At 28.9% G+C, this 23,868-nt stretch overlaps 1 protein-coding gene across 3 annotated transcripts in view; it reads left to right on the forward strand.

Annotated features, from left to right (window-relative positions):
* Positions 1–23,868, forward strand: part of CrebB (Cyclic-AMP response element binding protein B) — an 84,664-nt gene that overhangs the window by 24,830 nt on the left and 35,966 nt on the right. For all 3 annotated transcript variants that reach the window (XM_075381070.1, XM_075381069.1, XM_075381071.1), the window contains exons 3-4: positions 5,700–5,867; positions 10,020–10,149. In XM_075381070.1, the coding sequence (XP_075237185.1) occupies positions 5,700–5,867; positions 10,020–10,149 (298 nt within the window). The remainder of the gene's footprint in view (positions 1–5,699; positions 5,868–10,019; positions 10,150–23,868) is intronic.

A 23,868-nucleotide genomic window follows, 5' to 3' on the forward strand; every position in this document is an offset into this window, starting at 1 on the left:
TTTTACGTACAATGCATATACAAATAATGCCCCCCACCTCTTAAAATTAAAAAAATATATTTTTTAATTTACTCACCTGAAGAGTAAGAGATGAAAATCACTTGGTGTCAAGTCTAGGCTGTAAGGAGGATTATCAAAAATATCTTGTTGGAATTGATTCAGAAATTCTTGAGTTCTTGGAGCACTTTGAGGACGAACATTGTTATGCAACAACACTGGATCACAGCATAATACTGCGTTGTTTGTTCTGGATGGCTCGCCTAAGTTTTTCAAAGTAGACTTGCGTCTTGTAGTTAGCTCTTGTAGACTGCTCTTGTACTTACATCACACTGTTATTCTGAATAATTACTTTTCTTATATACGTTCAATAATTAAAGAGACAGCTGGCTAGAAAAATTGTAATTTAATCAAAGACAGTGAAACTAATGCCACTTTTCAACATAATTGTAATTCCATTTTAAGCATTTGTCCATCTTTCTTTGAGCTTTCTTGATCTGCTCATTGTTGCTGAACTCAGTACCACGTAAAAATTCTTTGAGAGGATTGAACAAAAGAATACCTTTTGCAAGATCAGGACAGTATGTCAGATTTGGGAACAAGTCCTGATCCTGAATAGCTACCTGTGTCTTTTGGGGTGGTATGGTGGTGGACGTTATCGTGCAAAAGAATTAATGCTTTCTGAGAGATAACCAGAACATTTCCGTCTTGTTACAGGTTTCAATTTATCTTCTAGCATGTCATAATAGTACTCTCTGCTGGTAGTGATTTGTTCTTCTAAATAATTGCAAAAAAAATGCAGTTTTGCAAAATGTCAAGTCAAAACTTCCATCAGTCTCTTCTGCTATGATAAAAATTGGTGATGCTTGTTCTGAATGATTTAATAAAAATTTGTTCAGTTAATACACTATTGTTCTGTCTTAACATCGAGTGAATTTCAGCTGGTCTTACTTCAGAAAATATGGAAAAATCTTATAGCAGCTGTTCTTCCTCTGTGCAATTTTCAAGCAGAGCTGTTGTTTTAATATAAACAGAAGGGATTATAATAACGGAAAACATTTTTCAAACAGCTTATAATTTCTGTGTCAGAAGTGTGAATTTAAATGCCAGTGCAGTTTATTGTATTAAATAGTTTTTCCGCTGTTGTTATTTTTCTCTCTAAACTGTTGTTATTCTTCTTCTGGTCTCTTTACACTGTTGTTATGTTTCTTGTAGTGATGTGGATTCTGATTTTAAATTGTTATAATATTGTTTTCTTATGTATGTTCTTGATTCTTTCTGACGATGATGAAGCACTTTGTTTTTTAATCTATAGAAGTGCATCTGTCTGTTTCTGACATACTGTATTTGATGTATAATTATCTACTTTATAAATAGAGTATTTATTTATGAAATCGTTTATGCTTGATGTTATATATACAAATATAGATTATTGAGCAACCTCCAAAATTTCATTAAACGATATTATATAATAACCTTAGAGCAATAAAGCTTTTATATATTGAGGGACCATTTTATTTTTTATTTTATTATACAGTGTTTAAATGTTATTTTAATTACGTTTTTATTGTCTTTTTTTCTTTATTTAATTCTTGTTATTAAAATTAATATTTATGAAAAAACTTAATTATAATAATAATAAAAATTATTATTAAGCTTAATATTTAATATATTTCACTTAATGTAATTATATTGTTTGATGTGGTTTGTAGTGCTGTTTTTTCCCTACTTGAAAAAGTATCAGGTTAATTATTTTCGTTTTAAGTGTACTAACTCAATTATTTGGAATTTATTTGTCCTTGAATATCATGTAAATAAGTATTTTTGTTATTAAAATGAAGAAAAAATTATTTAGAATTCAATGTGTGTGTACTGATATAAACCATTTTCAGATTTTTTTTTTATAAAGATTATATTCTTTTGATCTTATGACATTATCAGTCTTTAAAATTATTGTAAAGAATTTTTTAGTTTAAAATTTTCTATTAACATCAGCATTTAAGCAAATTTAACTTAATTGATAAATTTATGAAAATTTTGGCCAAGAAACATGAAAATGAATATCCCTGTCCGTTCAGATTTAAAAGTTTTTTTACCCCGACGTGCAGTTTAACCAAGTAAATAAAGTGGATTATTTTTCCTCCAGCCCTTAGTCAGATAACTTATTGAATAGCCTTTATGATAGTGTTTGTTGTAAGACTGAAAACTAGTATTAAGAAAGAACATCAGAAGGAACAAGTTGTCTAAAAAGGTAAAAATATCTTAACTTCATCCATTGTACTTGCTTCCTATTAATACAAAAAAAAACTTGCTAGATAAATATTTTTACCAACTTTTCAAAGAAAAGTATGGTATTATTTTTGATCGTTTGGTAGAATTGGGGGATGAAATTGAATTTTCTTTATGTCTTGATGTATGAGGAGTACAAAATTACCATACACTTAAAATGTGTTTTCCTTTTTTATATATATATAAAGAAATTATATTTGCACCTATAAAGCAACTTGTCCTGAATGAATAACTGATTCATCAATGCCCAGCCCAAACACAGATAAATTGATGAAAATTTGTATGTACAAGGCATATTTATAAAGTAAGGGTCGTCGGTTTATATTTAAATATTAGCAGGTATGAAAACAGTTTCATGCATGCAGGGCCTTCTATCAGCTATTTATGAAGTCACTGCAGTTGTTGTTTTGATTCGGTAGTCGTTTGCCTGCCAGTGAATGCAAATTGCAATGTTCACGACAATCGTTTCTCCCGCCTGTTGTGAAGTGTACGCTGTGATACAATTTTTGTGTACAAAAGGATCTTCAGCTGCTGAAATTCATCGGGAGTTGTGCCTAGTGTATGGACCTACAGTAATGAGCGAAGGAAAGGTTAGATAAAGGTGTTGAGATTTAAAAATGGCCGTACAAATGTGCTTGACGAAGAGCGGAGTGGCCCAGTATTCACACTGGTAAAGTCGTTGAATAAGTGAACCGAAAACTGTGATGTGATCGGCAATTGACGATTAGTGCTCTGGCTGATAAATTTCTGCTTGTTGGATGCACCTGTACACAATTGTCACAGAAAAGCTTGGATATCACAAATTATGTGCAAGATGGGTACCAAAAATGCTCACTGACCAACACAAAGAGCAAAGAATATGCAGTGGACAAGTGCTTTTGAACTGGTATCTACAAGATGGAGATTATTTGTTTTCTCCACATTGTTATGGGCAATGGGATGCAGATATCCTACTCCAAGACAGAATCAAAACAACGGTCAATGCATGGTGCTATTCAACTTCTCCAAAACCGAAAAAGTTTAGGCAGTCTCTGTATTCGAGTCGAAAAATGTTGGCTACCGCTTGTTTTTTTTTTTTGGAAGAAAAGTGCATAGTATTGGTTGATGTCGTAGAATGTAGATCAACAATTATAGCTGATGTGTAGTGCATAATGCTCACTAAACTGAGATGTGCGATCCAAAATCGATGATGCAGGAAACTGTCATCCAGTGTAATTGACAATGTGGGTCCTCACACTGCTGTCTTAACCAAGAAGATTCAAGATTTTTGTTGGAACTTTTTGACCACCCTCCATATAATCCCGACCTTACACCTAGACTACTTCTATTTCTTGTGTTGAAAACGTGACTTTGTGGACAGTGGTTTGAAAACAACAAGGAACTCAAGACTGCTGTTGTCAGCTGGTTCAATTTCCAGGCGGCAAACTTCTGCATAGGGGTTAAAGAAACTGGTGCAGTGTTATGAAAAGTGCTTAGAACTGAATGGCGATTATGTGGAAAAATGAAGTAAATATGAAGTAAACTAAAACTGTAAGTAAAAACCTTTTCTCATGAGTTAATTGTTTTTTAATAACCAAACGGCCCTTATTTTATGAATATGCTTCAAATGTTCTTTTTACGGTGTAAGAATGTTTTTGAAATTCTGAATTAAGATGGTTAAAATGGTGTGATAATGAAATTTACAATTTTTTTAATTTGTCTGTAACAAATAAAGATATCAACTTGACCTATGGTATTTGTAAAGTTCATGTAAATATCTAAAAAATCAATTTTTAGATTTTTTGAAATTTGACTTTGAAAGAGGTGAAGAAAGGTAAAAAAAAATTTGAACAGTGGTTGGAAATTTTCCCTGTTTCTAACTATACTAAACAAGATATTCACTAGATTGGGGTTTACAAGTACTCTTCAGATAAATATCTAAAAATCATTTTCAGTTATTTTTTAATTCTGATATTTCTTAAGGGGTGCAACAGTGTACAACGCGGTGGCTCAATCAACACAGCCACAGTTACTGTATGTGTGAAGTGACTGACTGCACCTTCCTTCCAGTTACTTGACTAAAAAACATAAAATAAAAGTAATTAAAAAATTAAAAATGAAGTATAATCACCTCCTAGTGGTATTTATTGGGTAATGCTAAGAACCGGGCAGAATACATTTTTACCTTTACTTCATGCAGGTAACCAATTGTAACTAATATTTTTAAGATGGACTGGTGGACTGGATTGGTTTTGATAACCACATTCTTAGACCGCTCAAAGTTTCATGATGTGTAATGACCAAACTGTTGCTCTGAGTAAATTACAATACACTGGTATTTTTTATTAATCGAACACGCTTTAATTTTTATTTTCACAAGCATGAGTTTAATAACAGCAGTGTCAAAGGGGGCAGAGCCCTCTGGCTAGGTGGGAAGGGCAAGCGAGGTGAGCCATGACCAGCTAAATATTTTTGACCACGACAGGAAATGCAGATAATCATATAGTGCAGCTGAAGCCGGGATGGGAATGCTGTATATATATATATATATATATATATATATATATAGAGGCCTATGTATAAAATTTGTGCTCGAAAATCTCCAAAACTACTTAATCAATTTGATTCAGATTTAGATATGCTGTAGTAGTGTATCTGAAGTTTGCATGTAAAAATTTGATGGAGATTAATTAGTTAATTCGTTCTTGAGTTACACTCGGTTTAAGGTTGACAACCGACAATATAACATCAGTTTATAGTTATATTGACTTTATATTTCTGTATTTTTCATATACGCTTGTATGCATCAAGTCGTAGTGGTGAGAGAGTTTAAACTTGATGCTTGTGTGTAGAGTCTACTCGTTATTTTTAATTATTTCATCAAATTATGATTATAATTATTTTCTTGTAAACAAAAAATATATTAAAAGAAATTGTTTCTCCTTTGGTTTTCTCATGTAATTAATGTATTGTTTATTTCTTGGGCAAAAATTTATGTACAATAATTATACAAAATAAAATAATGAAAAGTTGGTTTTCTTGAGCAGAACTGCGCAAGAATTTTTTCAATTGCTGAAATTAAACTGTAGTGGATTAAAAGTTTAACAATCTGTAAAATTATTATTAAATCTTGTTCTGTTTTTAAATTAGTAATTTTTAAGTTTTGATTTATTTATCGAAGGCCATTAGGACCTTAGATAAAAAAATAATTGATTTACCCAAGTAGTGTTATGTGAATCATTGGAACAGAAAAAAAGTGATTCTTTTCATTTCTATCTTTTGAACCATTTATTGATAATCATTTGTAAAATATGTCTTTTTTTAAATTTTATATTATTTTTTTATTATAAGTGTTATAAAAATATCTTATAAGTATTTGTAGTATATATATAAAGATGTAAGTTATCATTAATGTATTTTATTGTTTGTTACAGGTACAGTCAGTTATACAAGCAAATCAAAACCAATCAAATCAACAGTCAGTTATACAAACAGCAACTGGTAATGTTCAACCCGTATTAACAAAAGGGAATGTTATATTAGTTAGTAAACCAAATTCTGTTATACAGACGACACAAGGCAGTCTGCAGACGCTACAGGTGGTAGTATTTTGTCAGATTTTATTTATATATATATATAAACATATATAGCCAGGGTATTTCTAAAATTGTGGGCTGGCTATACTTTTTCGGTTTCTACTTGTAAAACTAAACAAAAAATATTTTTAGGAAAAATAGCAGTTTCTCCTTCGTTCTCCACTTGTCAACCATTTTGTTATTTTAGTATAAAAATTTATATCTCAAGTTCTGGTCGATGAATCACATTAATATTTGTTAAGCATCTTGGTAATGATGTTTTAAAATTAGCAAAAAATTGTAAATTACAAAATGGTGGCCATATTTATTTTTCAATCCGTTATATCTCCATAAATATTAGTTTTATCAAAATGTATTTATTTTGCTAAAATATCAAGCCTTTTATTTTGAAAAAAAAGACATTTAATTTTTAAGATCGATTTTATTTTTAAGATTTTTAGATCGGTTAACAAATAGCCCAGTTATGGCAGAAATTTGACATAATTTTATGTCTGTTTTCATGACCTCCACTTTATGTTCAATTTGATTAAATATTAATTGTTTTTATTTATTGTTAATTCTAGTATCGTAAATTAGTATCAAATTAAGTAATAATTTTCTCACAATAATAGACCTAATAATTATAAAAATAAAACAATTACCTGTGATAATCTTACGTTAATTGTTGTAGTCCTGAATTTTTGCTAATTTTAAAACATCATTAGCAAGACGCTTACCAAATATTAATGTGATTCCTCTATTCGAACTTGAGATATAAATTTTTATATAAAAATAACAAAATGTCAGACAGGGGGAGAATGAAGAAGAAATTACCATTTTCTGTAAGGATATTTTTTGTTTAGTCTTACAAGTAGAATGTGAAAAAGTACTGCCAGCCCACTATTTCAGAAAACTCTATATATATTAATTTAATAAATTAAAGGTTTTGATTTATTTATCCAAGGCCATCAGGATCTTGGATAAATATATCCAAAGTAATAGATCTTACCCAAGTAATGTTATGTAAATCATTTGAACAGAAAAAAGACATTTCTTTTTATTTATTTTTTTTAAGCAAATTATTGATAATCATTTGTAAAATATATCCCTGTAGTTTAGTATTCAGTATCCATAAGGCATTTATCTAAGTCATTTAATCATAAGTTATACCTTTTTGTCTTGAGTGCCTATCTAGACCATTCTGTTTTCAAGATTTCAAGTCTTCTTTAACCATTTTTCCTTATTATTCATTTCTCATTTAAATACATACTCCAGACATATTTATTAATTTCCCAGCCGTAATAATAATATATGTTGCTATAGCTATAACAGGAAAGTACGTAGATCTGTAAAAAGAATAAAACCATTTTTTTTTTAAGTTTTGTGCCTTAAGGAGACTTTAAAAAAAATTTTAACAAAAAAATAACAGAATTAAATAAATTATACATAATCTGAAAAAAAATTTATTCCAGTGCTCGTAAGTCCAAAAGATTTATTTTAGTCGTACGTACATTTGTATGTATGTAATTTGATCTTATAACTGGACTCTACTGACCATTTTTCATTAAATTCGGTAGACTGGTACCTTTGGAGAAAAACAACGTATTACATTTTTGCAAAAATTAGAAAAACGGGTGTTTTGGCCAAAATAAAATTTCAAATCTTTACTGGCACTAAATAAAAATATTTTCCTTCAAAAGTTGAAGTTTTTTATATTACGAATGACCAAAAATTTTTATTTAACATTCAGTCCCTGTCTATAATATGACTATATATTTTTATTTTTTATATGTTGCTTTAGAAAAGGAAAAGGGAGTTTTTTCCATCTATATTTTCTACACATCGATAGGCCTTCACACCGCTATAAATTTTTTTGCGCATCCCATTCCAATGGTGTGTAGTAGCAAAAAAATTTTTTAAAAGAATTTTAAAAAATTTATCTTAAATTGAAATCCTTCTTGCGGGTTACCGATTGCATTTGAAATATAAAAATCGTAATTCTTTTTGTTAACGTTTTTCTGTATAATATTACTTGAAAAAAAAAATTACTCAAAAATTTTCAACCCCTTTCTAGAAAATTACAACTTTGTTTATTTAGAATTATTGCCCTATCTGTGTATTTTTTAAACAACAGAAAAAATGTTTAATCTCTTTTATCACCACGTAGGGATTATTTTCTTAAAAATTAATTTTACCCGAATACATCTACTTGAGTATGGGAGCCCCAAAATGAAGAAGAAACTTTTTCCAAAAAAAGGTTTTTCAATAATGAATTATTTTTAACTTAATGGGAATGCTAAACAATTTTCTTTAAACCTGGCCAATTTCCTTATTTTTTGCTACATTTAGTAAAAAGAAAAGCTTTTATCTCCTTTTTTTTTTTTAATAAAAATAATTTCTTTCAAGTTTTCAATGATATTTTTAGTTATTAAATGATTTTTCACAGGTAGTATTCTTTTGTCTGATTTTTCCTATAAATTATGTGTTTTTTTGTTTTGGCCATCACTGGTAGTTTTGGTTCCCAAATAAATAAATTATTTTAATCTTACTTCCATTTAATACAATATATGAGCTTCCGATATCTCTCTTTACTATGTACATTTATTTTATTTTTCTGTTTCTTTGTCCTTAATTCCTTTTCGTAATTGTTATTTCCTTCATTTTATTAATCATCATTTGAAATGAAATAAAAGTTATTCAGAGAAAGGATGATGATAGGAGTTAAGGTAACTTAAACGAGAAATGGGGGATTTTTTTTATTTACAATGAAAAAATTTTAAGGAAATCTAAACCGGCACAGGTCAGAAGAATTCTTGAAAATGTTTGTGTGTGGAGTGTAATACTTGATGTAGTTAAGCATAGATGATAAGAAGGTTAGTAAGGAATAGAACCGTCTTTGAAATGCGGTGTTGTAAGAGATTCTTGAAAATCAGGTGGGTTGATAAATTTTGAAATATAGATATCTTAATTGGGTAAAATTTTTGGTAGATTTTGTAATGATAGACATACATTTCTGTTCTTTCAAAACTGAAATATATTAAAAAGGAATTTTTTAATGATGCTTTAGTAAATGCGTTATTGTAATAGTTGTCTCTAAAAGAAATAAAGTGAACAATAATAAACAACTGCCCAGTAAGTACTTCATTGCCATTACTTGAACATTCAGCCGACTTCTAGCCTGTTTGATAATTATAAAATTAAAAATTGTTAAAATAAGGTAAAAGAAAGAACAGAGTTGAAGCTTTCTATTTATATAAAAACCGAGGCATATTAAAATTTTTGGTCCAAATATTGTATACAAATGACTAGTAATTTTTGGTTTCTCAAATAGCTTCGTTTAATTAAATTACAGAAAACCAATAGCTGCTAGTCCTAGGATTAAATAAAGACTCTATCATTGGTATTTTATCCTTATCATATCAGAAGTACATCATGTCAGGAAACATGATTTTCTTGATTGAGAAGAAGATAGAGTGTGATCTTCCACAGAAAATCCTTTTGAAAGGATCATAGGTTTCGTTTTATCTTTGATTGTAGTTTTTTCTGTGTTTATTATTTTTCCCATGAAATCTTCACCGTTTAGTTATAGGTCTCCTCTAGAAGTTCATAGATACAGGAATAGGAAGCTTAGTTTTATGTGGTAGTTTGGCTTTTCCTGCTATTCTTGAATATAATATAAAAGATATTAGATTGCTGTACAGGTATGTAGGTTACTGTGTCACTAACATTTAATAAAAAAGCAGCTCTCCTGCCAGTTATGAAAAGTGTCATAAATGGAACCAGGGCTCCGATCATTTTACATTGATTGATTCAGTCGAATCTAGCTCGGTTATCAAAGATTAAATTACGAAAAAAGTTAGTAATAACTCCCAAAAGAGCTATAAAATGGTGTAAGCAACTAAAATGTTGCTTAATATATATAATATATATATTATTTTATATATATATATATATATATATATATATATAGAATATTATAATATATATATTTATAACTATTATTATAAATAATTTTTTTAATGTTGGATTGTAATATATAACTGAATTTGGTGCTAGCTATGGTTTAAAATTCTACTTGCTAGCAGAATTAAATTGCAAGGGTTTATATAAAATACGTAGTATAAGGTAATTTTAGTGGTTTTTTCTTTTTTCTTTTTTTTTTTTTTTATTAATTTATAGGTTGTAGAAGCAGGCAGCGATGATAGCTTATCAAATGATGAAGATTCAACTAGAAAAAGAAGAGATATATTATCTAGAAGGCCTTCATATAGAAAAATATTAAACGATCTCGGTGGTGGTGAAATTGCAGGTAATTTTGAACGATATATTTGTTTTAATTATTTATTTTTATTGTTGTAAAAGAAAATGATAACACAAAATTTATGTTAGTGCATTTATAATTACATTATTATTTTTTTTTTGGCTTCTATTGCATGATTATAATGCATTTTTTATCTGCATTAATCTTTTATATTTTACTAACCTTCTACTAAACTTCATGTGGAATGATTGTTGTCACATTAATTACTTTTATAAATGTTTTACAAAGTTAATCGAAGAGTTATAAAGTTAATGTTAGATCCCTGAATTTTGAACTTAGTTTTATATAAATAACTTAATAAATGGTTAGTGAGATCTTGAACATGGATTACTTTTCTTCAATCAATACATCTTCCTTATAAATTCACGATTGCTTTCAAACATATAGTTTATTGTATTGGTAGTTTTATGTTGTACTGTAAACTGAACAAAGGTTCTATATATTTCTTTTTTATATATTTATATTTTAATTGTATTAAATAAATCACCTAGAACAGAATATTGAAATAAGACATGTCTTACTTAATTTTTCATGAAAGTACTGTTGCAGGATCCCGTATTCTCAGTCATGATTGATATAATTCCTTTATTGTAAAATAAAAATACTTGAATAATGTTAAATGCATATTAATTTATAGGAGAGTGCTACCTGTTGTAGATTTTATAAGAATGTCTTCCTTCAAACACTGTCTGATAGTTTATCAAATTAAAATTTTGTTTGTATTTATATATATATATATATATATATATATATATATATATATATATATATAAATATGTATTTAACCATATATATGTATTTAACCAATACCCAGTCCAGAGTGAAATTCAGAGGTGAACTCTCTCAACCCTTCTACATAAAAACTGGATTGAGGCAAGGAGACGGCCTCTCACCACTCCTTTTTAACTGCGCCCTTGAATTTGTCATGAGAAAATGGTATGAAATAAATCCCAAAAATATAAAAATGGGTACTAAGAAAAACTCCATCACACTAAATTGCCTAGGATTTGCAGATGACCTCGCTCTTTTAGCAAATAATATTCAAGAAGCCAAAACACAAATCATGAGCCTTCAAAACCTAGCACAAAAGATAGGGCTTCATATCTCTTTCGAAAAAACTGAACTAATGGCCATAGATCCTCTGGTAATAGAGCACATTACGGTAAACAATCAGAAAATTAAAATAGTAAAACAATTTAAATATCTAGGGGAAATAATAACTTATAATTTAAATGAAAAAGTGACATGGCAAAACAGGACAAATAAAATGATTAAATCCCAAAAATTAACTCGGTCAACATATAACAAAAAATGCCTTTCTGCTAAAACAAAACTTAAACATTATAAAACTGTAGTACAGCCAGAAGTCACCTACGGAAGCGAGACTCTTTTCAAAATCACTCAGAAAAACCGAATTGAAAAAATTCTGAAAATAGAGAGGAGAATTGTCAGAACGTGTATCAATAAAAAACACCAAAAAGAAGGCCGATGGTGGATTGTGCCAAATGAGGTGGTGTATCGAGAAATAGAGCCTGTTACTGATACTATGCGGAAAAAAAGAATCTCTTTCTTCGGTCATCTCATAAGGACACCGCAAACAAGACCGTCAAGAAATATCATTGAAAAGCTCTGGTTCCAAAAGCTAGAAGTAGGATGGATCAAAGAAATTAGAGAAGATATGAAAGAATTGGGAATTTCCCTGACTGACCTACAGAATAAAACTGGAAAAATTACAAAGCTAAAAGATAAAAGCATTAGATTTAAACAAAAGACAGACAAACGACAAAATACAACGAAGAGGGTGTTTACGGATGAAGAAAAGAAAGCAAGATCTGAACGGATGAAGAAATACTGGGCAGCTCGAAAGAGTAAAATAACACGCTTTTCTCAGAAAATATCCAACTAAAATTGACTTGTGGTCCCATGTTGGCCGTAAAAGCATAATAATAATAATATAAATATGTTATATATATAACATTTTTTCTAATATATTTAATTTTATGAAATTATTTTATTAATTTATAATATTTCTAAATTTGTGTTAATACCAGAAATAGAATATTTATTTTTTATTTTTTTATTAAAAGGTCTGCCATATTAGATTAACCTAATTTGGTAATTGATTAATAAAAGCAATCAAATACACGCATAATAATAAAGAAAAGTTAAATGATGAAATAAACATCATAAAATAATATTTATAAAAAAACAACTATCAAAACACAATAATAAAATATTAAAACAACAAAAATAATACTAATAAAATAGTCTGTATGGAATTTATAAAATTAAATGTAATGGTTGTGATGGTATTTATATAGGAAAAACAAATATATCCTTTAAAGTTAGATTTCTTGAACATTACAGAAATTACAGAAATAATAAATTAGTTCATCTAATTTGGCAGACCATTTAATAAACAATAAACATTCTATTTCTGATATTAACACACATTTAGAAATATTATAAATTGTTAAACATGACATAAAATTAAATGTATTAGGAAACTATTACGTATATAAATACAAACAAAATTTCAATTTGATAAACCTATCAGACAGTGTTTAAAGGAGACTTTCTTATAAAAACTTCAACAGATACCAGCACTCATGTAAATTAATGTACAATTAACATTATTTAGTATTTTAGTTTTTATATTTTTATTATGCAATAACCAAATTTATTTCAGTCATGACAGAGGATGCGCAAAAGTACTTTAATAAAAAATTAAGGTAATATATGTCTATAACTTTACAGTATAATTGTATTAATAATCATAAAAATATTAATTTCAGTACACACACACACACATGCGTGCACAACATTTAAGATCTACTATATTATTTTTAATTGAACCAAAATTTATTGTTTGTATAAATCAACAAATACATTATATTTATGATTTGTAATTTAATAATTTATAGGGCAATGAGAGGTCTTGTATTTTTTTTTTAATTTTAAATGTTTTTGAACAAAATGTAATCTATAAAATAGTCTGTATAATAGTGCAGTTGCCTAGATTGCTTCAAAAAGTTCCTGGAATTAGTAATTTCTGTTTTAAATTTTAATCATGTTAAGAAATTATTTATTATTTGGTAAGTCGACAATATAAATAACAGTTGTATGTTTCTGTGTATATGTCTGATTTTGGGTTATAAATTACCATCACAGATATCAGTGTTGTTTAAAATAATATACGGTAAAAAGAAACACAATAGGAATTAAAAAATATATATACTTTAAAAGTGGCGTTAATGTTCCAGTGTGAGTCATGTTATTAGTCAACTATTACAAGAAAAAAAATTTTAAAGATTAATATAATTAAAGGAATAGAAGGAAATGTGTTAAAGAAGTCTTTTCAACATTTAGGATGTTGGCAAGTGTTTAAAAAATATTTTCCACAACAGTCTGAAAATATGTTGTTTATTAGCACATTGTTCTAAACAATGTTGTTGCTAAGTTAGGAAGAAACACAAATTGCATCGATAGGACATTAAGTGATGATAAAGAATTTTTAGAATGATATAAATATTTCCTTTTGTGTGATTTTTTGTCACATAAACTTGAACTTTGTGCATGGGATATGAAGTTTAGCAAAAAAGTACCTGACCAGGATTCGATCCTGAGACTCCCGGATGAAAGACATCGTATGTGTTAATGTAGGTTTAGAAAGTTTCTAAAAATGGGATGCAGGATTTTTTCTAAACCTTTAAAAATAATAAATAGGTGTAAGGGTAGTTGACAAAGAAGATACTGTGTAAAAAGAATAAACTTTATTACTTATGCATAAAAACTTCATTTATTTACTACTTTTGTACTTAGCTGCTTTCAACTTCAACACATTTTTCGTAGCATTACACTAACTTCTTCATCCTTTTTTCAAGAATTTTTGCTGCCAGTGACTTAAACTACACAGTAATGCCATTTTTCAGTTCAAATGTTTCATTTCTCATCATCAAACGTTTGCGATGCAAGCATCTAGTCAAGGTGAAGAAAAAGAAAATAATTGTTGGGAGCTAAGTTGGCTATAGGGTGGTTGATTAAAGATATATCAACAAAATCTTTTAATCGCGTCATTGTCTGATTTATCGTGTTTGGTCGAACATTGTCATGTAAAAACAAAATCCCATGGAATAGCATCTCGCATTGTATTTATGGCTCTTCCAAGTTTTTTTATCGTTTAAGAATATGTATTGGCGTTAACAGTAGTTCTTTGATCACTAAATTTGACAAGCAAGACACCTTTTTTATCTCCAATAATAATAGCCATAAACTTGTTTAATTAATGTATTTGTATGAAATTCTTCGGTATAGGAAATGAATAATGCTACCATCGCATCGACTGCTGGATAGTCCTCTGTGTTTGAATAAAAGATCCAGGTTTCTTCTCTAGTAACTATGCGATCAAACAATTCATCATCTTCACTTTCTTAACACCAAAATGTGTTACAGCAGGACTGTTTTCCTTGTGTATGTGTTCATCTGGCGCATAATATTTTATAATTCAATTTTTCAGTCAAAACTTAGATCATGAAAAATTAAAAAATATCAAAAATGTTTTTGACATGGTGAAGCGCCGGGTTTTTAATTTTTTTCAATCGAATCAACTGTTTTACTGATGGTTGGCCACTACGTTTTTGATTATGAATGTTCGTTCATCTTTTTCAAAATAAATGGCACCACCATCTTAATTTAGCATCACTTATATAATTTGACCACTCATACATCATACATTTCCCTCTGAATTTCAGCTATCTTTTTTTTATCATAAATCTGTTTACTCTTTTTACTACACATTCGGTAGAATCATGAATTTTAGCACTCATTATAAATGGATGAATATAAACAATTTATATAAAAATGAATAAATTACTGCTAGTATCAGCTGACTGTTGATTGAAGTAACTGAGCTCGCCATCTATATATATCGCATATATAGCTGGCCCTTACTTTAAAAACACTTCTCATACACACAGTTTTTACAAAATACAAGTGCATTCCAGGAACTTATTGAGGCTTGTATAATTATAAAATATTTATTTATGAAATTATTCTTGCATTTTATCCTTTGAATTCTCATGGATATTTTACCTAACTAATTTGGTTTTTTTCATGAGTAATTTTTCATCGATCTCTGTGTTTATGTTTATATTATTTATTCTTTTATTAATAATTTTTAGGTTGTTTCATGTTGTGAAGATATATTAATTTTGTAGTATGAGTTAGTATTATTGTATGTACTCAGAGGATCTGAGCGTTACTCCTTAATTGTCACTACTATTGTTGCAAAGGTTTTGCATAGCAGCTGATGGTAATATTGGATTTCATAAAAAACAAACATTTTCTCAGTAGTCCGCTTTTAGTTTGGATATATTTTGAAAATTTCACTTTTCATTTGAAGTTAAATATATCCTGGTTTACAGTACTCGATTAGGAAACACAATAAATTTTAGGAATTGTTAATGACCATCTTTCAATTAATAATTAAGTATATGACTTTGTAAAAATCCTTGATAGCATTATTGTTAATTAACAAGTATTTCTTCCCGTATCAGATTTCTCCCATGTAATCAATGAGAATTGCTGCAATCACTGCCTTTTCATATAAACATGTTGGACAGTTCCTTACAGCATATTTAAAGATTAAGATTTTTGTTCGATTTACTGATGTCATCCTTTGTAATCTGTAGAATGATAACAATTTAAAAAGGACTACAATGCAGTGACTACATAATCTTAATTAAAAAAATAGCAACATATTAAAAATTGTGTTTACTGTCTAAATAACATAACAATTTTTTCATAATAATAAATTCTTGTTTAATTTAAACAACTTTTTTCCAAAAAATTTATTTTTGAAGGTCATACAATAATTAAGGAGAGAAATGGCAGCAGTGAATAAACTTCTTAATAGAGTAAACAAACTATCCTGAAGTTCAGGTTGACACCTCCGACATAGAAAATTATCAGCTGTTTTAAAAGAATTTTGATTTTTATAACTGCTTTTGTTTATTTCAAAATGTTGGATCCAGTTGAAATATATATCTCGCTGTTCTTCCATGCTACGCCTTTTTGTTTTCTGAAAATTAAAAAATTGGCTGATGTGGATTGAACTTATAGATGTTAAAATGTTACGATAAAAAAACTATATTAACCGAGCAATATTTATAAGCAGATTTAACAGTTCAAATTTAGTAAATTAAATAAAACTTGTTTTTTATTCTTGTGGTTTAAATCTTATATATGATGCGATCAATCTTTCATCATTTTTCGTTATCCAGTTGACTTGAAATTTAACTTTCTTTCCCGTTCATGTTATGATAATCAGTCATCGTTAATATCAATTAATAGATAATTAGTAAAATTGTATTCCAGAATCCTGATTTACTAAGATTGTATATTTATTATGAGCAAAACAAGAGATGGTTAAACTGATACGTTTGTTTTGTTTACATTTTGTATATTTTACATTTTTATTTAAAATATTGCATTTTCAGTTTATTGTGATGAAAAGATGTCTTTCAACACAAAAGAGTAAATTAAATTACCTGAAAATATGTTTTACGGTTATAATATGTTAGTTCAAAAAATACAAAGAATGAATGATAAGCATAAATAGGCTTTTCTTCTTCAGTATTGGCTGTCTAGCTCCAATATGTGTATCAAGTACAATAGCGTTTATTTTGTACTCACCATTACTGAGATGTATGGTTAATTAAACCCCAACCATCAAAGTACACCGGCATCTGCTGTCTGGTATTCAAATCCATATAAAAGAAACCGACTTTTACTAGGATTTGAACCTAAGAACCTTTGACTTCAAAAATCAACCGTTAAACAAGTAATTTGTGACAGTGAGTTTTACCACTAGACCAGCCTGGAAGGCTTGCCAAATATAAACTGGAATTTAAAAAAGAAATTCTTTATTTATTTAAAGATACTCTTACATCAATTTAGTTTAAATTACATCTGTACATTTTTCCTTATGAATTGTTTCGTGATAAAATTTTCATAAAAAGTATTAGAGCTGTCTGGAGCTAATTGTGCACACTTTTCTACCTCTTTTTTTATCATAAAAACATTGTTCCCCAAAAGCTTCATTTAGCAATCCGATTAAATTATAATATTTGGTGACAAATTGAAATTGTAAGAAGGATATTGAACAAGGGTCCAGTGGAGATGCTGCATTTTTTCTTGGGTTTTGGCAGCAGTATAAGCTTTAGGGACATCACATTTTTCGACCGATAAGATGCTTTAACTTCCTCCAACAGTTTGCAGCATTTGTTGTTTTTAGATCGTAGAGAACTCCTCTATAATAACAAAAGAATACAGGTAAGAATCCTGCCCATCGACAATGTGGTTTTTGCCTGTATTGAAGTGGTTTCATTTTTTGAATGCTATGTCATAAAGGTATTATTTAAAACAGTTGTACTGAAAATAATCTTGAAACTTTACAAAATTCTTATCATCACTGATAATCTTTATTACTGAACTGTGTTTGTCAATATTTAAATCTAAAAATAAAATTTACGACCGTGTAATAAATTACGAGAACAATTATTCTCAGAATAGTTTTTTGGATTAAAAATTGTGGACTTTTTTAAAGAAAAATTTACCAGCAGTATTTTTTTTTTTTTTTAATATATATTCATGAACATTAAATACTGCTGGAATAATAAATCTGTTTTTATGTTATGTAACAGTAAAGTAGTGATTAAATTTTGTAAAAAAATATTGATTAAATACGAGAAGATAGTAGGATATTTTACTGTTTATTAATGGTTTATGTGAACTGTTAGTGTAGAGGAGTACAATTCTTTGTCAGTAAGATGAGGTAAACAATAATATTTAATGTATTAACCCCCCTTCCATCACTCATTTTCGTAATATGTGCAGCAGATAGAATTATTTGCGTACGGATCAAATTTATGAATTGGTAAATCATATTTTCTTTTCTTCATTAGCGAATGCACAAATCAAGGATTTTTACAAAAAACTTTTTACAAATAGCGCTTTTATACGTGCATGTTTTATTTATAACAGTTGTATTTAATGAAATTAGTTATTTTTGAAATCATTTGCATGTGGTAGTTTGGTTATACATACTTCTTATTTATATTTTTATCATTAGTTTAATTTTTTGTTTACTTTATTTTTATTCCATTGTACGAGCCTAAGTTGCCTTATAGTGTGTGTGCAATGCGGTGTAGTTAGTGGTTTTCGTTATTTTTCCGTTTTTACAAGAGACTAATTGTGTAAGGGTCATTGTTTGTGTAATATTGATTTATATATATATTTAATTTTTCTTATTGTTTTATAAAAGATAGGTTCCATTTTTTATTAATAAGTTGGTTGTAATGTTTTTATTTAGTATTGACTAAATTTTTTTTTTGTTAGTTGCACAACAGTTTCTTTGGGGGGGGGGAGAGGTAGTACATTTTTTTTATTGATGAATTAATTCACCACAGAAGTTTGGGAAGATGAATATGGAAATTTGTAGCGTATGAGGATGTCATACCTGATCAGGATTTGAACCTGAGATATTCGGATGAAAGGCTTAGAGCTACCATTCACCACGGAATAGGCAGAGTTTGTTTTTAATGTAATATTTTATAATTGTATCCAACTCGGTGGATTGTTCATGTTGTTTACAGTTTTGACTTTTGTGTTCTGTCAGGTTCCATAAACCATAAACTTCGGTTCTTCGCTATCTTTGAAATAAATAAATAACAACATTCAGACTACCTGATGCTGGTTCCATGTTTCAGACTTTCTTATTTGTTTTAATTTTTATCCTTCTGCATTTTTTTTTTAATATTAAGTAAATGAGAAAATACTGAATTTTAAGCTGGGTTAAGGAACCCTTTTTTTCAATAAAGTTTTCATATATACAATTTATTTTCACTTTAGATTTGTATCGATGAGTAAACCATTTTTAAAACAGTTAATTCAGTTAGAAAATGGATTGCACCTGTTTGAATATGACAAAAATTTTGTAGGATAGTAGGATATTTCAAATTTTATTTTTGTCTGATGAAATTTTGCTTTATATAATCTATTATGCATCCTGAACTTTTAAAATAAAAAAATATTTTATCTAGTGGAGTGTTTTTTAATAACTGTATTCTTAGTAAATAAATAGTAAATATATTTTTTTTTCTCAAGAGGGTTGTTAAAATAAGTTAATTTTGCATATTTGAGTAGTTCAAATTATGCAATTCATATGTTATCACATTTAAACAGAAAAAAAAGCTGGCAAACTATCGCGTGACTTTACCGGCTACACCGGTCAATTCATGATTACCAAAATTAGATTTAAGCATAAAATTCCCAAATTATAAATTTTTTATTTTTATTTTAGGGGCTTCCTTACTCTGGGGGAAAAATTTATTTATAAAGAAGTGAACATTAACAAAAAAAAATAATTTAAAAGCGAATTTTTTAAATTATTGAAAAAAGTAAAGTATAACTTTTATGAAGGTAATGAAAAAAATTGCTTCTCATTTTGCGTCTGGAATATAATTTAGTTCCCAGAGCTACTCTGATTTTAATAACCGTCTTAAGTGATAAAGAAAAACATAAACATTTTTTTTTAATTATGAAAATGAAAAATAGAGCTAAAAACAGAATATGTATTTTTTGGTGGTAAATTTTAAGAAAAATTTTCATATATAGGATAAGCTTAAAAGTTTGCTTAAATAACATTTTCCCTAAATCTTAACACTTAGTAAAATAAGAAAAAGAAAATTTTCAAACCAATTTTTCTGCTTTTTGGGGCCAGGGTTTATAATTTTAAAGAATTGTAGATGTATTTTTATAGCTCTAAATATGAAGTATATACTTTGAAAAATGTTTAAACCGAAGGAAGATAGAAGAAAAGAACAAAAACATATATTTCAATTTTAAGAGGTGGGGGTTGATTTTTTAAAAATGTTTTTTGATTATTTATATATACACTGTAGTAACAAATTTTTTAACAAGTTTTTCTAAAGTGCCTATGAAGAAAATTGAATTTTTTTTGTGATATTCCCCACTCTCTTAATGAATTTTGGAAGAACTAATGTGATCTTTATCCTATATATAAAAATATTTGAGCCAAATTTTAAGAAAATCAGTTTGGTTAAGCCTGAAATAAAAGGCCAAAAGTAATGTGGTATATATATATATATACACACATACGCATACAAACAAATATATATATTTTTGGTCTAGATGAAATAGTTAACTAGTTTGACTCTAAATGTTAAGATTTTCCAAAAAGTCCAATATCCCATTTCTAACATGATCTCCATACTTCTCCTTTCTTTTAGTATTCTAGTTCTGTTTGCTGGGAAAGGGAAAAAATAAAGACAGTCTCTGCAAATGAAAGTAATCTGTCGTCTGAGGAAGTGTCTTTGTATGAAATGCAAAGATAATACGAAATTAGATTAAATGCCAGAAGATGCATTTTTTTGGCAATTTTTAGAATCTAATTATTTAGGTAGTAAAATTACATAGGAAAGATGGACAAAATAAGGTTGGGAACAAAAGCAGATTGGCGTAAGCTAAGAGAGTTTTTATGTTACAAAGAAGTCTGCCAGTATCGAATTCCAAAAATTCAAAAAAATATCTTTAAAATATATGTATGGTGTTGGCAGCACTTAATGGGTGGTAATAAATTGTAGATTATGGGAAAAACAAAATGGAAAGATATTGTCGTTAAATTACCTATTACTAAAGATTGTTGAAAATTAGATGGGCTGATAAAATTTGAAATAAAGAGATAATAAGATACAAGGGACGTTCAATAATTGATGTAACTGTGGTTTAAACACTTTTACAAGTGTTTTACCAATGGTTTTTTGTGTTTACAAATGTTTTACAGTATGATCTAACACTAATTCTAAAATAAAATCATTTTATAAAACAATCAAGTGCAGTTTTCTGTTTCAATAATGTACTCTTAGAACTTTTGTTTTCAATAATATTTGTAGCAGTTAACATATTCTGTCACAAATCATCGCTGCTTATAAGAATCTTGAATTCTTCCAGCTTTACAACCATATCCAATGCTTCTCTGAAACTTAATTTTTTTTCTGTGCCCTCTCCTTCTCTCTCTTTTTCTGTTTGGCCTCCGGAACCACCGTAAGGTATTACTGCAGAGGATCAGTGAGGATGATATGTATGAAGTGTAGTTAGTCCTTGTACAGTCTCAGGTTGACCATTCCTGAGATGTTTGGTTAATTGAAACTGAACCACCAGTGAACACCAGAATTCACAGTCTGGTATTCAAATCTGTATAAAAGTAACTAACTGCCTTTACTCGGATTTGAACCTTTGGGTCTTCTCCTTGTCTTTCTTCTGAACTTTCATACTAGTTTCTACTTTCTTACTAGTTTCGGATAAAATAATTTCATCTACAGTCTGAAATCCTTCTTCGGTTACACCAAATCACTATCGATACCCACGTAGTCTTCAGCATGGACCGTTGTTTGACCACTTTCTTGGAACAGAAATTCAACTTCACACAATATTGTTGTATTGCACAAAGTACATGCATCGGGAACATAATCATTATCTGTTTCCATGAAACCAGCTTCTTTAAACGCATTTTTAGCACAGTTATTTGTAATTTGTTTGTACGATGAATAGAGCCACCTTAGTGCATCCAGAATAATAATTTTATGTCAATTCTTGAACAGATGAACATGAGTCCATACTGGCGACTAGCGACTGCAGAATGTCTTTTCGATAATGAATTTTTATGTTTTTAATAATCACTTGATCCATCTGTTGAGTTACACTAGTCGTGTTTAGAGGAAAGAACACAAGTTTTATTTAGAATAATTTCCATGAGGGTGATACGACGCATTGTCTAAAAACAGTAAAATATTTATATTTTCACTAACCGTTTTTTAATTTAAATTATGTAGCCATTTTTCTTTTCCATTATGTTAGATATCATCCAAGACTTTTTATCTATATACCATTCCAGTGGTAACTGAATGACATTTTTGAAACAGTGAGGCTTCCAAGATTTACCTATCGCTATTGGTTTAAGTAACATGCCATCCGGAAAACTGGACACCAGAACAGTCAGTCTTTCTTTGGATTGTTTACCTCCAATACACTTTTTGTTTTTGAAACACATGTTTTGTTCGGTAAAGCTTGAAAAAATAAACGGGTTTCATCACAATTACCGTTATATCTTTTGGTTTGTAACCTGCGGTAATTTCTTTAATTTTATTTTTCCAGATGATAACTATTTATTGTGTTTACATCTTTAGTCCCACCTGAAATTTGATTTTAAGAAATAGAATGCTTCACACAAAATTTGTCTAGCCACCCATTAGAAATGTAGTAACTCCTAACTTAACTGCAATTTCTTTTGTCTGTTGTTACAGGATAGGCCCCGAATAGGAAGATTTTTTGATCTTGCATGTGTGAACCATTTAAATAAAAGTGAATTTATTTCCTCATTTTTGCTTTTAGTCTACTGCCTACAATTAGCATTCCTTTCACCTTTCACCTTTCAACCATTCTTCCTTGATTTTATCTTTATTTTTTAAACTGTCGTAAATTTGGGTCTCCACAATTATACTTTTCACTGAGTTCTTTAATGTTAGTTTTAGAAATTAAATTAGTAGCTTCTATTTTGTCCTTTAAATGTAAAGTATTTTTTCTCTGCATAATTATGAGCAAAATTTTAAAAGAAGAAAAATGCACAAAACTAAAACTAAAATAAGTTACAGTTATTAAAGCGTTAGATTAAACTGAAAATAAAGGCACATATATACTGTATTTAGCTCATAACAAACAGAACATGAAACTGTAACAATTTACTTTGACGACAAAATGAAAACTCTACTGCTACTTGCCACAGTGTTCAAGGCACTGAATAACATTATTCTTAGAACTATACATGGATTGTTTACTTAAGCTGCCACCTGCTATCAAATTTTATTAATGACGGTTTTTATTAAAAAAAAATTATTGAGATAATTTACAGATTTGGTCGAGGTCTCATTTCATAGGAAAATACATCAAGTTTGTCACCCAATTTACACTTTGGTTTGATTTGACTTCCATGTAATGCGATGTACATCCCACCTTAAGTTGATTTCATTCCAGACTGTAGCCAAAATGTTTGATATTACCTCTGTAGCTGCAGCATTAATTCGAAGTCAAGCTCAACAAAATCAGCAGACAAAGGTAAATCCAATCTTTAATGAAACCCCACAAGAAAAATCTAGTGGGGTCAAACTTGAGGGGCGAGGTGGCCGTGCGATTGGACCTTCACAACAAATCCACCGACCTGTGAATTGATTATCAAGAAAATCTTCTATTTCTAGGGATAGTCAGGTGGTGCACTGTCTTGCTGATCGTAATGGCATCCATCTTGGTCATCATTGTCCAACTGAAGAATTAGAAAATTTTGAAGTACATCCAGATAAATGATACCATATACAGTTGTCTCCTGGAAGAAGAACAGGCCGTACAATCTTTTTTGCTTAGGGCACAAAATACATTGACCCTAGTGCTATCACAAATGTGCTGCAAAATTTCATGAGATTTTTCGCTACCCCATATTTGGCAGTTATGGGATTTCACTTTAGCGCTGTTTGAAACATTGACTAATTGTCACTAAAAATTACATTGTTTAAAAAGGTATCATCGTCTGTAATTCTATTTATCATTTCCACATAAAACTGCAGCCAAGCAATTTGT

The sequence above is a fragment of the Lycorma delicatula genome, chromosome 13 (assembly GCF_047948215.1).
Source record: "Lycorma delicatula isolate Av1 chromosome 13, ASM4794821v1, whole genome shotgun sequence".
In the NCBI taxonomy this organism is placed as follows: domain Eukaryota; kingdom Metazoa; phylum Arthropoda; class Insecta; order Hemiptera; family Fulgoridae; genus Lycorma; species Lycorma delicatula.